General features: G+C 34.0%; 1 protein-coding gene across 4 annotated transcripts in view; it reads right to left on the reverse strand.

Moving 5' to 3' along the window:
• Slit2 (slit guidance ligand 2) overlaps positions 1 to 17,038 on the reverse strand; it is a 332,041-nt gene that overhangs the window by 70,573 nt on the left and 244,430 nt on the right. For 2 of the 4 annotated variants that reach the window (XM_026402858.2, XM_026402865.2), the window contains 7 exons: positions 15,499 to 15,570; positions 14,939 to 15,010; positions 9,102 to 9,173; positions 6,229 to 6,372; positions 5,951 to 6,114; positions 4,939 to 4,962; positions 1,292 to 1,442 (listed from right to left, as the gene is read on the reverse strand). In XM_026402858.2, the coding sequence (XP_026258643.1) occupies positions 1,292 to 1,442; positions 4,939 to 4,962; positions 5,951 to 6,114; positions 6,229 to 6,372; positions 9,102 to 9,173; positions 14,939 to 15,010; positions 15,499 to 15,570 (699 nt within the window). The remainder of the gene's footprint in view (positions 1 to 1,291; positions 1,443 to 4,938; positions 4,963 to 5,950; positions 6,115 to 6,228; positions 6,373 to 9,101; positions 9,174 to 14,938; positions 15,011 to 15,498; positions 15,571 to 17,038) is intronic. The other 2 variants (XM_026402876.2, XM_026402870.2) reach the window with 1 other exon arrangement.

Below are 17,038 nucleotides of genomic sequence, written 5' to 3' on the forward strand. Positions count from 1 at the left end.
GTTTCTACTACAATTCTTGATTGGCAAAATACCTGTTGTGTATACTGCTCTTGGAAATAAGTATAATCCCTATGTGGCTAAGGAAATAGAGTTCAGGGCTTTTGCTGCATAGTCCTTATACATTTCTCAAAGTCTTGGAGGTATTAAATGTTGTCATGAACAAACAAGTGCTAAAAATATCATGATAATCACAAAGGAGTTTGTTTCTGTCAACTCTTTGAAAGTTGTTACTTTATTTTTAATTATTCAAATTGCTTAAAATTCATTAAGTAACAGGCATGTGTATAGGCACAGTGGGAGATAAACTATAACACACACAATCCCTGTCAGCCAGGAGCTATAATCTTGTTGAAGACAGAAGGAATACACACACACAGAGACAACCAAGTCTGCAAAGCAGCCAATGACAGATACCAGATGGTGCCGGACATTCGTGTTGCTAAGATGTTCAGAAGATGATGAGATTTCACTAGTGTTGTTTTTTTTTTTTAATGTTTAGAACACTAACACTAAAGGTCTTACTTTTATAAATAAAGTCTGTAAGATAAACCATACATGGGCACAGGATCTGCAAATGATTCTACACACCAATTTGATCCTGTGTACTTGCTAGGTCTTACGTTAGACTTGTAAAACAAAATCTGCTTACACTCTGCCTTCTCAACTTTCTATTTTCTGTCCTCCATTTTCCAGAAAATACTATCTTTTGTGCTTTAATACTTGCCAATCACTGAATCCTTGCATCTGTGAGTCAATAAAGTAGAAAAATAGATATAAAAAGATTCCCTGATTTGATTCACAATTAACTGAGATCTGGAATGGAGACTCTCAATCTACTTTATTTAGTTGCTGTAGGGCGTGTGTATGTCAAGAATGTACTAAGTTCTTAGAAATGGGTTTATAATAACAAATAGGAATCAAATAATCACTATTATTATTAGTAGTAGTATTAATTGCTCACTGAATTCTGAGAGAGAAGTTAATTTTTAACTGTGTTTTTAGCTAGAAAGATGAACTAAGCTTCTGCAAAGAAGAGGTAGATCAATGTAATGTGTATCCACTAAAATTAATGTAATTATTGAGATTAAAAATGTCAAGACAAAAATTGCTATGCTCTGGCTGGGGGTGTGGCTCTGTGGTAGAGCCCTTGCCTAGTAAGTGTGAAGCACAGGGTTCCATCCTCAGCACCCCATAAAAATAAATAAATAAAATAAAGGTATTAATTTTTTTTCTTGCTCTGATGCTTTTAGTCCCTCCCTCCCAACCAGGATTTTTGGGAGGATGAACTTACAGCTCTGCAGTGTACTGGGGAATGTGGTCCGGGATTTTGGTGAGTTTTTGATTGGAGCAATCTACTGTGGTCCCTTCACAGCGGCACTTTTCAGGGCAAGCCAAGTCTGCAAAGCAGTCTCCGCTTAATTTTGATCGATAATCTTCCGTACCTATTGAGGATTCAAGCCAAAGAAAGAAACACTGAGTGCAAAGGTTAGAACATTGATTCATTTGTAGGAAGAAAAAAGTAAGATAACTATAGATTATGCAGCAGGGAGACAACTTAGGGAATTTTGGTGAATGGATGTCAGGAGAGGGTTAAAAGAAAGGCTTGGAATTTTCTGGAAAAAAGAGTGACCAGATTCACATGACAGGAAAACATTAATAAAGTTGAGCTTTTCACAGCTGTACTTTCTGCTGATCCACTGAGCCATTCTCCCTATTTCACAGCTAATCACACAATGGCTGTTAATTGTTAAAAAAAAAAAAAAAGTTGGTTTTTTTTTTCCTGCTTCAAGAATTAAAAATGTATCTGGTAATAAACATACTCCGGTATGCCATTGTAAATTAGGGCTTTCAAGGCAAATGGATATACTCAGGGCTTTAAATTTCTGTGGACTTGTATTATTCTCTCCCTCTCACATAATCTTCAGAAAAGCCTAAAAAGCCCTCTTTTTTTCTTTCTTTTTTTTTTCTTTTTTGATGAGTTTATAAAAAGAGACAAGTAAATCCTGACTTGAGCCTCAGCAGCTTGTCATGCTGTAGAAAGCTGCGTGACGTTCCATGGTGCTTGACGGAACCATGTTTTACTCATACCTCGCAACCACATGGTTAGATCAAGCACAACAGAAAATCTCGCTACATTATCACTACACCAACCACTAGGCCACAGGTAAGACCAGGAGGAAAGATGAAGGGAGCAGGAGAAAAGCTACAGGCGTTCTGCAAGTGTAATACTGTTTACATGACATGCATTCTTCCCGCAGAATGTTTATGACCATAGTAAGAGTATTACTACCGAAGCTTTCCTGGAAACACAAAGAAGGGGCTATACTGAAAGATGCCTCCACCGTTCCTCAGAACTGCAGAATGGAAACCACAGCTTTCGGGAACAAGGTCCAGGAAGAAGTTGAACGTGAGCTACAAGGACAACAGAGAAGCTCAAAAGATCTGTGGTTTCTTCTTGAAAAAAAAAAAAAAAATAGGCGCAAAAGACCGAGACTAGAAGAAGATACATCAGGATTGAAAAGGGAGGACATTATGTTTCAGATCAGACACTTTTACTTACAGCCCCAATGGTGAATTCCTGTAAAAGTAAAGATCACCAAGAAGGAAAGAAAGACAGAGTAATCCCAATTAAGGTTAACAGACATATATACATCCAACTATGCTTTCTGTGTCCTTTCTTTACCATAGCAACTATAGGGGAATAGCATGGTGTGATGGGATTTGTCATGCTTTGTAAAAGTAATAATATTTTTTTTGAAGCATGATGACTTTACAGAAAAAGCAATGGCATAAAGGATGCACAGTACAAATTAAGTTCTTGTCGATTCCTTTAAAGGATGAACTCTCTGTGAGAGACATTGTTTTGAGTTATCACTGTGATATGGAGGATGCTATATAGAATGGCAGCAGGCAAGTAAGCATATAAAAGTGAATGAGAAATTAATCACAGAGATCCTCAAGGACTATCATTAGAACATTTGGATTAATCTTTAGGTTGTAGGTAACATGCTTTTTAATGACCTTTCCAACTTGTAAATAATGTTCACTTAGCAGAAATGGAATCAGAATCTCATTGCAAGTGTGCAATGCCAATATGATAGTTATATTACCTCTGGCAATGAATGCCATAGTATTTATTGAGGATCTATTTTATTGTGCCTTTGACTTAAGTCCAAAGTGAAATAAGCATATACTGGTAACAGAGTCTAACTGACAGATTGACTGAATGTACTTCAAATAATCTGTAGCCATGGCAATAATATTTGCTTTATGGTCATTTGTTAAGTAGACTCAAATTCTAATTAAGATTTTAGAAAAAAAAGTGTAAAGAATCCTTTTGAGTCCTGGCATCTATAATTCTTATTTTAATTAATATAAATTTAATTATCAGAAATTGAAAGTTAAGATGTGATATCATATATAAAATATGTTTTCTAAAACCTTATTGATTCTTTTCTGCCAGTAAGAAGAAAAACTGTATCAGAATTATGAAAACAATCTGACTTTGTCTCCATTTGGTGAAATGAAAATATTAACTTCTAAGTTTTTAATAAAATATACTAAAATAGAATTTGAATAATTCAGTAGCAATTAAATTAACTGCTGTAATTTTTGGATTTAAATCATATTCAAGTATTATCCTACAGGTGGACTGGGATTTAAAGTGTGGCTTTTTTTTTAAATTTAAGTAATAGCTATCAGATGACTTTCCACTTAATAATTAGATCAAAACAATAATGTTTTTGCCAGTGAAGGTCAATCAACCATTCATTTCAACATTTTACTGTGATACAGCCAAATATAATGTATAAAATATTATTTGGGCATTCAAATTTAGTAATATAACTAAATATATTAAATGCATGAAATTATAATTCAATAATAGCAAAACTATATTTCTTTAACATACAGATCTAACCCAGAACTCCTCTTAAGAAAGTAAATATGGTTTTGAGAACTAACTCTGCAAACATATTTTTTTTATTTATAGCTCTCCAGACATATTATAGTCTAGAATATACCCAGAAGATGGTGAAAGTAGCCAATCAATGCTTAATACATATTTTTAAAAATAATACTTTAAAACAAACAAGTCAAGAGGCATTTTACACAATTGGCAGGCAAGGAAAAAAATAAGTAAAGGAACATAGTCTAAAGAGCTAGCTCTAGAATCATCAGTCTTGGGAATGTTAAGATTGAAGTGATAACACATTGCAATTACTTTTCTTAGAAACACTTTATCCATCTACCTAAATTATTCAAGGCATTCAGTGCCCATGAACTTCTAATGTTTTCATAATGGACATCAATAATCTTTTATGGAGTTACATTGTAACTCCAGATTTGCAAGATTGTAGTCACAAACTAATAAGGAATGAGTCACATAAATCAGCATGAGGCTGCTATTTTCATATAAAAGTGAAGCAAAAGTAGGAAAAGAATTATCCTTTTTTTACATAAAAAGTTTTTTAAAAAGTAAGACTTCTATTGAAAATGCAATACTGCATGTCTCTAACTGATTTCATGTAGAAATAGCTCTTTGACAACAGAAGGCCTCTGTCTTTAAAACTAGCTCAGTAAGCTATATTTTAAAAACAGGCTGAAAGATCAGGTATACAATGTAAGGAGAAAAAATGATTTAAGTAGAAAGCCATAGGTTCAAACATTTTAGCTACTGTGAGAAATTGTAGATAATGTGCCAAAGTGAAAGGGAGAGGAAAAAAAGGTGGGAGTTTAATAATAAATATGTTTAACATCAGAAGCTGCATGCAAAGGTCAGGTTTTCAGGAAACAGCTACAAGTGATCTACGCATAAGTCAATCTACCTATAGAGTATTCACTGTAGTTTCAAAAGCATGCATATCAAAGTTTTAGAAGATATTTTATAAAGCGAGGAAAGGGTGTCTGCGGTTAGTCCTACCACCGAGCAAAACCTACCTGGAATGAAATACTGTTCTTTAGCTAAATAAAAAAAGAGAAAAAAAAAATAGAAGATGCACCTGAATGTCAGCAAGCAGAGATACGAGTTATATTAGATTAAGAATGGATTCATGTTACTATAGATTACTAAATAAAAATGTATATTCACAGCAGAGGCCAGAGTACAGTAATGCACAGTGAATAATAGGTGCATCTGTAATTACAGACAATAACCAGCCTCATTTTGATATTAGCATTTAGTATGAATTAACTGCTGAATGTGAATACACTTGGAACAGTTAAGCAGCATACTACTGAAAACATACAGAATTTGTTCTATCATCAGACTATAAATAAAATGAGATTAAAGAAAATAGTGCCTTTCAATGAAGCAATCACTCCATTTAATAGCAATTCAATACATTTATATTTAGCTTTTGGTAGATAAATATAATATTCCCAAAAGGTTAAAACAGCCTTTTGGAAAAAAAAATAATCTCTCTTAACAATTCTATTCAAAATAAGGAAATGCAAAATGAGCAAGTGCGTTAGGAGTGAGAGGCGAGGGAACAGGAGGGTTTTTGGCCCTGCTTCTGAGCCTCAGCACATCATGTCACCAAATCTCAGTTCATTTTCTGAAGAAATGAAAACATGATTGATTACTTGAAATTGGTCAATAGATAACAGTACAACAAACACAATACTTAACATATTTTAAAGGCATTTCAAGTTAGATAAAAGGCCCTTGTTATGTTTGAATCCCAAGTACACAGTATGAAATATCCAGGCATCATTTGAACTTGGCCGATAGCCCATTTCTTCCACTAGATATAGTGTTTAAAATGTTATATAAAAAGTGAATTTGTACTCTATGAGTTGTGTCTACAATTCTCTTGTTCTTTATCTTCTTGGGCAAATTAAATGAAACATGAATCTACAATGTTTGGGAACCAGCCAAAGGGTGACTGCTTTCAGTAGTTCTCACATAACCACTGTTTTTGGTCACATTTTGGAAATGTCAAGAAATTACCTGAACAACGAAATTTCTTGCTTTTGATCTGTCCAATCCTTTTGTTTGCCAGGCGGCGGGGGCTGGTACAGCGGGCACCACTGGTCTCAATCGGGTTGGTATGGAGATAATCCGCCAGCCACTTGAGATGGCAGTCACAAATAAAGGGGTTCTGGGCCAAATGCCTTTCAGGAACACAGACAGAAGAGTTTTTCACACATGACTTCCATTGGACTCCACTCTCATATTGAGAGTGAAAACAACAGTCATCAAATTCGATGCAAATCATATCTACATACATAGTTTGAATGGCCCGGAGAGGCGAGAAAGTCCCCTTGGCGATGGTCTGAAGCTTGTTGTCATACAAGGAGAGAAGGTTCAAGTTGTGGAGATCCTGAAAAGCATCTACCCGAAGGCAGTTTATCTTGTTGGCATTCAATAATCTGTTTGATCAAATAGTTGCAGAATTAAAGTGTAGCATCTCACTAACTCACCTGCAAGAGACCGTCCTTGAGAAAACCCAGTCATTACTTTTAACCTTAAAACTAACATTTTAACTTTAATAACAGTTTAGATATCACAGGCTAGAGATGTGTAGTGTAGTAGAGACAGCAAAATTCACACATGCATGAATACTTATGCATGCATTCAACAAAACTTATTAAGGAAAACTAAGGATGATGTAGAAAGAGAACAACAGACACAGAAAGGTGTCAAGGACACCATAAATATATGCTAAAACATTATTAACCCTGAGCTGCTCTGTGAAATAGTTCAGTCTAATTTCAGAATAGCAGCTAATAGAGTGGTCATTCTCAAATAGCTTAGATCATGTCACTCTTCTCTTGGAACCATGAAACATCTTTCTATTGGCTCAGAGTAAAATTCTAAGTCCTCACTAAACCTTCAAATGCCACTAGCATCTGTATCCCACTCTTGGGTATTGTGCAACTTCCCAATTCTCTCCTCTGGGATGTTCCAGTCCAGTTACACTGGTCTCTTTCCGTTTTCTTTCTTTCTTTCTTTTTTTATTTTTTTTTGCAAGCTAGACTCCCTGGTCTCTGGATTGTTCTTCCCCCAGTTAATTTAGGGTATTTCCACTTTACTTGGTTGCTTTGTTAGGTACTCCATGAACATATTAGGTTATGACTCACAGTGATCCTGTTTGTTCTTTGATTCCCCATCAGTAGATGGTTTTGGACTTCCCTGTGATACATTTAGTACTTTGCTAACAACCTTGGAGGGAAGGTTTGCGGTAGGTTTTGATGAATCCCACAGCTCTCCACTCCAGTCCATGATATAATGCTGAAAATATTCCTCAATTCACAAGCTAACTGAATTACAGAGTTAAAAACTTTAAAGACAAGAAAATAGTGGGGAGCATGGAGAATCTGAAAGAAGATGTTCTTATGGGCAATTTGTACTCATTTTTAAATCAATATGGCCCAAGGAATAGGAAAATAATATTGAATAACATTTTTCTTTCATTTACTTGCCTCTTCTCCCTTAAATCTCATCTGTTTAAAACTAAAACACTCAACTTCATCAAGTTCTCTGTTACTTGCAAAGAGACAATCATGCCATCTTTTTTGATACTAGCCAACTTAAGAGAATGTGTCTTAATCTAGAGATGCCACATTGTAAAGGTGGCTTTCAAGTCAGGTTATATAGAGACACCCATGTTTTATTAACATATTTGTTACATTATCTATCAGTAAGTGTGTTTGGAAAGAAAAAGAAGGTAGCATTTCAAGAGTGGGAGGCATATAGGGCAATGATAAGAAGAGCAGTTGAAAGCAATAACAGAGAACACTCCAGAAAAATGCAGAATAACAGAGAGGTAACTAGTAGATGATATTTGGCTACAACATCATACTATACAAATGTGTAAAATATTTATAGTGGGAATATAATTATTCTATCAAATCAGAAGCAATACTTGATAAATCTACTGCAAAAAATAAATGTTTCAAAAAAGAAAATAAAAACCCAAACAAAGTTGTCAGGTCACATTTATCATTACTCACTGATTTACTGTAAGAGAAAGAAGGTGAGAATTGGGGGTGAAGTGACTTAACTATTAAACATAGTTTAATAAACTATGTTTACTAAATAGTTTATTAATTAAACTAAACAGTTAAGATTAAATATGGTCTAAGTAACATTGGCTCTGTGCGTGTGTGTGTGTGTGTGTGACACACACACACACAGAGACTGAGTTGTGATATACAACTCTGCAGAATGATGAGAAAAGTCTAAGATATGAGTAATAGGATATAATTATGTGCATATGCTTATCAAATTAGGAATAAAATCTACATTTAGGAAGACTATACAATTAGAATTAATGTTTACTAAATTATTGCCAACAAATGACACTCACCAGAGAGAAAATAAATTCTAAACTTAAGAGTTTTAAGGGAGACTGACTATGAACCAGGTGAGAAAAAATTTATATCTTCTTATATTTGAATGAAAAGTCTCCAGGTAAGAGTCTTCTACAAGTGAGTTACTCTATAGGTGTTTAATGTTTCCAACAGAATTTGATGACCCAACACTCTTTTCATATTTTTTTTTCTTATTTTACTTTTTTATAAAAAAAGTACATGGGGTCAAATATGGTTCTTATAAATACATATAGTGAATTCTTTATTTAAGACAAATGGATAGCAGTTATCCAGTAAGAAATGTGGTATTTAAGAATACTATTGAGGACTTACGCACAATTCAGTACAGATTAGTTTGAGGACTACTGCTATGTTATGACTCACTACAAAACATCCTGGTATTTGGAGAAGTTATTCTAGCCCTCTTGCTCCTGTAGATTCTTTGGACAAAGGTTGACAAGACTATTAATATATCTCCTTTTTTCTACTACTGGTTATATCAAAATAGATATTTCACAAGCAGAGGGTTTATACAAACACTATAAAAGAGAATAACCAAGATGCATACATTCATGACCTTGTAGAGAGAAATGTTTGGGGACCATTCCAAAGAACTATGTTTTCCAGTAAACAACCATCATCAGTGTTAGAGCTACGAGACTGTTTTCCATGTCATTAAGTACAGCATTGTGGGTCAAATCTTTCTGTAGTCTCCATGAAAACACATGGTAAACTAACAAATTGTAATATTTGGTTCAATAGATCTAAAACAATCAAATACTTACAGTAGCTGTAAGGAAAATAGTCCTTCAAATAAACTTTTGGGGAGTTCTGTGATTTTATTTCCATAGAGAACACTGAAAAAAATGTTTTAGATGAAAAAATCAGACACTAAATAAACATCACAAGTACCTCTAAAACATACTTATTTGAGTATAGGGAAGGTTAATAGGCACTCAATATGTCAAAACATTACAGTTGAATAAAATAGTGATTTGCAAATATATTTTTACCCGATTACAGAGCATATGTATGACTACTGTACAAAATTGGAAAACATAAAAAAGATTAACACAAATTAATAAAATTCATAATTTAATTACCATTCCTCAGAAATATTTGCCATTAAATTGTCATGTGTTTCTACATGACACACACATACACACACATACATGTTTCATATGTAATAAGATATGGTATTGTAAAATAAAGATAAAGAGTATGTGAAATAAAGAAAAACACTGCATATAAAATCCATTTCTCATTAATGGGATGTTTGGGACTCATGATATTGGTAAAGAATAAGAAAAAACCCATAAAAAAGAAAGGCTTTTATTTTTAAGCATATAAATTGTATGGTGGAGAAATGAAATATTTGTGGAGACAGTAACCATGAATATAGATTTAGGAAAATTTTTGAAATATTTATTCCCCAAAGAAATATGAGCCACAATACATTGTTAAGGTACCCGCTTCTGATCAGACACTAAGTGTAGCCATTAAGGGAGAGAACATGGCAACCACCTCAGTATCCCTGGTCCCCTAACAAGGCTTCAGCACACAGAGAGGTTCTTACACTGCACTGACCAGTGAAATGATGACAAATTATCCGAGAAACAAATCAAGGAGTAAAGTAACCAAAAAAAAAAAAAAGTGAAATAAGAGGATTTCAAGAACAAATTAATGGAAGGTAAACTGTTGGTGCATCCTGCCTACTATTTGACAACAGGTCTGCAGTAATGCCTGTCTATTTTGTCTCCACCCCAAGTTGGGGTGTCAGAAGTATGTGTACAAGAAGAATGAAATTATATTGTGAGGAGACATTTTGGCTATACACATCAAGACCCATAACGACACTTACATAAATTTTAATTTAGTAGTTCAAGTCATAGGAGTTCAATGTAAGAAAGTAAACAGAGATAACACAATATATACAAAAATGTTAATCATTCATAATTTGTAACATTGAAAAATTAAACACAGATAAAATGTCTCAAATATTCAAATAGGGATCTGTGAAATACACAGTTTACTATGATGAAAAAAATCAAATTTGAAGGATATTTAGAGATATTAAAGTGTTTATGATATTTTAGGTAAAATTACAAAAACAAAGTAATAGTCAGGCACTGTGATGCACAGCTGTAATCCTAGCTACTCACGAGGCTGAGGCAGGAGGATTGGAAGTATGAGACTAGCCTTGCCAACATAATGGGATCCTGCTTAAAAATCACAGAGTTCAGTAGGCACTAGGTACTTCTCTGTGAGGTAGCTCAGTGATAGTCCATCGTATATTAAAAAAAAGAGATAAAAGCCAATAACAACAAAATATTATGATACAGTATTACATTAATTTTTCTCAATGAATATGCATACATACAGAGGAAAAAAGTTCTTTGCCATCTAGAGGTGATGTGAATTTGAATCTATATGACTTTTCTGTATTTTTATACCCTCTACAATAAACATACATTAGTTTAAAAAATCAGAAAGATGGTCTTTTGGAAAAGATAAATGGTGTCATAATATACGAAGAAAAAAAGTGAAATCAAATTCTAAATAATTAATATGTCTGGCAGTAGTACATGAATTCTGTCTGAAGGAAGAAAATAACAATATAAGAGGTATGCCTAGAAAGAGGGAAATTCTGTTCCCCTTTTAAGATGTCAAAGAGGTGGGATATATTACCAAATATGAAGAAAAATCAAGGGAATGAATAAAGCTGGGTGTCAGGCTGTATAAAGAGACAGTCCATTTGTTTAGATTCCAGGGTTACAGCTATGTAGTGCAACATAAAATTTCATTTGTATAGAATGTAGATTTTTTTTAGGAAGATAAAAGAAATAGAGAAAAAAGCAATTTTTTTAAAAAAATGTAAGAACAAAAGGGAGACTTCTATGTTGTTAGGGAAAAGTGGAAAGGAATTTAAGAAAAGGTAAAGAAAGCATGAACAAATGTATATCTTGAGGTCAAAAATAGGATCAGAAGGGGCCGTAGGGGACACAAATAAGCAGATGACACCAATTCAGAACATTCAATTCAATGCCATTTCATTAATTCACTCCACAACATACACCATGCTCTTTCATGTGCCAGTAGCTTTGCTAGATTTTAAATGTAATGTTCAACTAAACTGAATCCAGCTATGATTTTTGTATGTCCATCATTTGCCCACACATGAGGCACTGATATGATTGAGATGAATAGGTGTGGCTTCTAAAAGCAACCCAAAAGAATAGTTTTAAATACTGAGTTTCACATATTGAATCTGTAGAGATTTAAAAGAAAACAAAGATGCATATAAATTGTGGGAAACCTCATAAAAGTCGAGGGATGAATGCTTTAGTCATTTGTTACTTGGGTCTTTTTCTTCTATTGTGGGCTGACAGAGACTGAGAGGAGGATGATAGGAGTGGTCTCATAATTATACCATGTAAATTGTTCTCCAACAAATATCTGTTTTCTTAAAGACCATGCCAAAATCTAATAAACATCCATTGTTAATGAGACAAAATAAGTACATGGTGAAAAAGAGAAGGAAAATACGTAAGGATGTAGGAAATCTAATGTATGGATGTCGTGGTATATGACCTATCAACCAGAAAAATATTATAATAAAAATGTGAAGGAAATGAGATTTCTTTAAGGTATAGGAATACTAGGTAAGGGTTTTCCCCCCAATAGTAATGGAATCAAAATGACACCAAGGAAAATGAATCAAAAATATAAAAATCCAATGACCAGAACAGTGAAAATGGATGACAGTCTTCTTCAAGAACCAGTGAGAATTCGTGCCACAATTTAAAGAGGGAAAGAAAATTTAGAAATAAATCGAAAGATAGAAATTTATCTCAGTTGAAAAAAAAATAAGTGAGGGGATTTGGATAATAACATCCAAATGCAAAGAATAACACCTGGGTAGCTTCTCTAGTTTCCTTATGCATGACCTACATTAAGTTACTACATGTAAGGCACAACTATGCTGATAGAGATTTTTTTTTCAATGGTCCTTTGGAACAATTGGGAAATCTTAGGGCTGCTTTTGTAGCTGCTATTAGAAGGAAAATTTAGAAAGCTACGCCCAGGTTAACACTAATGGGTTTAAACATTAAGGTAGCAGGAGACAGCAACTGATCCTGTCCAGTCTGTATTTTCCTGCCTTGTTGAAAACTGGCAGAAGACAGAACTATTGAAGAGAAAAAAAAAATGTCCAACATAGAAATCTATAAACTGCCTTTCCTGAAAAAAAAATATTTATGGTCCAATTTGAGATTCCGCAGAAGCATAGGAACAGAGCCAACCTATGATCCCACTCTTGGTATTAATCCTAAACAACAAAATCAGCATACTATAGTGATACTTGCATACCAATGTTCATAACAGCAAAATTCACAATAGCTAAGTTATGGGCCCAAAATAGGTGCTCATCAATAGACCACGATAAAGAAAATATGGATAAAGAAAATGTGACATATATACCTGATGAGATGATGTTTTATTCAGCCATAAAGAAGAATGAAATTATGTCATTTGCTGGCAAATGGATGGAACTAGAGAACATCATGCTAAGTGAAAAAAAAATAGACTCAGAGAGTCAAAGATTTTCTCTCCTATGTGGAAGCTAGAGAAGAAAACAAGAAAGGGCATTAAAAAAAAATAGGATCTCTGGAAAATTCAAGGGAGACCAGGAGAGCAGAGAAAGGGTGATGAGGAGAGAACATGGGGAAGTGTTGGAAAACGAAATCTACCATATTATGCTATGTCCATGTATTCTGATTATATGCATATATAATTATAATGCACTAAAAATAATAGTAACAACAACAATAATAGATGGTAGATCCAGTATAGTAGAGCACATAGATCAGGGGGAGGAAGGAGGAAATGGAAAGGGAAGGTACTGGGAGATGAGATTGGTCAAATTATATTACCTGCCTGTTTGAATATTGGCATGATAAAACCCAGTATCATGTATAATTGTGGTGCACCAATAAAAAAAGAGTGCTATACTTATAATATATGTTTGAAAAGTATAATATTATGCAATTTTAAAAGAGTACAGTAAAGAGAAGGCAGAAGATAAAATTAAGATACTACATTTACGTTTTCATAGAGTCTCAAATAAGGAAATGCAACATGCTGGTCAGGACCCTTAACATCAATCCAGGAAAAGACTGTAGGAAATGTAAATATAGCAACCAAACATCTTGCACATGGACCCCTAAAGAATTTGGGAGGCAAAAGTGAACAATGATAGTTGGCAAGGGGTTAAACAAATGTGAAAAGAGGAAATATTATTAAGGCAATCAAGTTTAGGAGTAAACTCTGCAAGAAAACAGATAGAAATAAGAATTCTCCACTGGTTAGTCTCCTTCTTGACATTTAATGGTTGTCTTTGAAGCACAGATACTTGAAGGACTAGGAACCATTACAGCCATTTGACTTTGTTCTGTCCTTCCCCATGGCTGGGGTAGTATTGCTTACTAGGTACACAGCTCTCTTTGGACAATCTGACTGATTGAGTTTTATAATTAAATTTTTTATTTAAGAACCTGCCAGCCCATCCTGAGAGCAGTACAAGACTATACTTTGTATTTTCTACCAACAACTATTTCTCTCCTCTTGGGCTTCCTCTAACCAAACCTCCAAAAGTCATAAAAGGAACACAAATGAATCTGAGAAGTTTTCCATTTTCTTTTTGCCAAGAAAACTGCAGCTTTCCCGGCAGAACAACATCCTGAACATCCATGTGCCCAGATGAGCCTGTCTTCTCTCCCATTGCTATCAGAGAGAGGAAAGTGTTCCACCAACTTGAGGTATTCTTCTGGGACTTGCACAATGTGTCATGGTATTGAAACTGGTTCCCCCTTACTCTTTAAGTTCCGAACTGGTTGGCAGTAATTTACATCAGTGAGACCCCTTCTCTAAGCACATACTCAACAATAGGAAGCAAGCCAGCCTCCACTTGGAAACTAGACTTTGATAGAAAGGTTATTTTACTTGCTGGACTTCTAAAAGCTTTTACCAGTTTGAAGGAACAGCATCTTTATGAATTTATTTTAGATCATCTTTAATTTGCATGATTATCTCCCTGAAAGTCCTCTTGACATTAACAAGCCCCAATTCTTTCTTATCTTTGTTCTTTCAGAGATTAAAATTCCTTCTTTAGGGGAGACCTGAAGGTGATACAGCAGGAGAGAGGGGCAGCTCTCTCTGGTCATCCCCCTACCCCTTTCTCAGCAAGACTATGGAGCATCATCTAAAAGGAGCACTATCCTAGCAACAGAGCCTAAATGTTCAGAGACCACAAATATAGTAGTTCCTTCAAAATAAATATTTTCCCCTTTATTTTTGAGAGAATAAAGTTCTCCAAAAAAGGAGCACTTTACTCTTGTTTTGTTAGCAAATTATCAAACTATAAGTTATTCCCAAAATGGGCTGATTTTAATGACAGGGGGAAGTTCTCAATGAAAAATGATGAAATATTAATAATAATAGTACTAATCATTAATAATTAATCACAAAAATTTAAGACAGTATTTTTCTCTTATGCCTAAATTTCAAAAATGCAACCACTTTTTTTGTAGGTTCTGCTTCTCTCAACAAAGCCATCTATACTTACAGTGAATTCAGAGAACGCAGTCCTTGGAAAGCATCAGGTGCAAGTTCAGAGATCTGATTATTGCTCAGGTCACTAAGATCAGAAATGAGGTTAGGTTAAATTAAACAGATGTCAGTGAGGTTTACTGTAGGAGAAGGCTATTTATGTTTTTTGTATGTTAGTTTGCACCTATCATTGCATGTATAAAGTTTGCAATATTAAACGACAAGAATTCTGAATTCAAAGACAATAACCTTTCCTAACCAACCATCTGCTATTTGCTTAAATTGTCATTATGAATTCCAAGTCTTATTTTGATAATAAAGCATCTAAGAATTTGCATACTATCAGCATACATTCCACACTTGTGTAAATCAATATGCTAGATGACCTAGAATTTTAAAATTACATGGTCTACTTATTTGAGTCCAAAATGTTATTATTGGACTAGCAATCAGAAGATTACATCACTTAATATTTAAGTTGTCAAATCATCCAATATTCATACATAGATTTTCTTGCATGGTCATGACTTGCATCATTTTAAAAATTACATGTGTTCTACAATATTGTTCACTTACATTCTTCTAAGTTTTTTATATGGTGAGAATGCTCCAGGAGGAATGACCTTGATTGAGTTCTGTTCCAAACGTCTGAAATGAAAAAAATCCAATTTTTAAATGGAAACATGAACTTTCAGATATGTTTACGTCAAGTTCAGGATCCATGCCAAGAGGTAAAGCACTAAAAGTGCTTTTCTTGAGGGACATTTTCTTTTTTCCTCTAAAATTATTTGTGCTATCTCCTAAATGTAGAACAAAATTGAAATTAAAAAAAGACAATTTAAAAAATAATAAAACTATTCAAATTTTTAGGCATCACAGGTTATCATTTGTAACTGGATTCTATATAAAAAAGGAAGCAATTTTAAGAAACGAGCATGGGGGACATTTTAATAACATAAAGAGAAATATGCAGATATATATATATATCATATGCATATGATATACCTTTAGAGATAAGCATATCTCTTCCACAAAAGAAGTTATAGTTGAATATTAAATTTTATAAACCCCCTTTTTCCATACAAAAAAAATAGAATTATAGGTTGAAAAAATTGTTATAGTCTTAAAAGTAACTTTGAAGCTATTTAGGAGGCAACAATTTAAATTTTAAACCCGTAAATGCTATAGACATTTTCAGTGAGACAATTTGGACTCTTGTCGATTCATTATATGAACAATTCACATAAAAACCAAGGCAGCAATGTGCATTGAAACACAACTAAAGAATTTTTATGATACACTAAAATTACAGATTTGAAAATAGCTCTGTGGTATCTTCTACTCTATGATCTTACTATCACAGAAAGCTAAGAATTTATGCACCTAGTTATGAAAGACACCAACATGATTTCATTAAGTCACTTGGTAAATATTTTTTTATCAAATGATGTTTCCTCTTAACCTCATTTCTTCCATATAAACATCCTCAACACATTTCCCATCCTCTTTGTCTCTTCTGTTCTGCTCACTGTAGTGAACCACACAGCCCAGGTTCACTGGCCAACTGACCTTTCATGACATTTAGCATGTGGTAGGCACTAGTGGAAGAGTGAAGGATGGGGGACAAAAGCCTAAGAATTCCTCCATTCCTCTAAGACAACTCACAGCACTCACCTCCTCTTCTTCTTAATTTCAGCTCCTGCCGTACTCACCTCCTAACTTGTTAACACTACCTTCTCCTTATGGTCTTGGGAATTTTTTTTTTTTTTCTGCATCACCTTTGTACAACTCTTGAACCTATTCCCTCTATTAAATCCTCCTCTTGAACGACCTGACACATCCTATATTCTCTTGCCTGGATTAAAAATATATATTTACATACACATAAATAAAAATAAATATGTGTACATATTTATTTTGTGTATATATGTGTGCATTTAAATATTATTTTACATGCATTTCTTTTCTGCTCAACAGGTTGTTACATCTCAAGGGGCAAATTTACCTCAGGAGACAGGAAAACAATCATATGAAGAAAATATGGGTTGGCATCTGCATTATTTATCTGGATCTTAAGAAAGAGGACATTTTTCTAAAGCTTTAAATATAGCAAAGA

This window comes from Urocitellus parryii, chromosome 10 (assembly GCF_045843805.1).
Source record: "Urocitellus parryii isolate mUroPar1 chromosome 10, mUroPar1.hap1, whole genome shotgun sequence".
NCBI classification, from domain to species: Eukaryota; Metazoa; Chordata; class Mammalia; order Rodentia; family Sciuridae; genus Urocitellus; species Urocitellus parryii.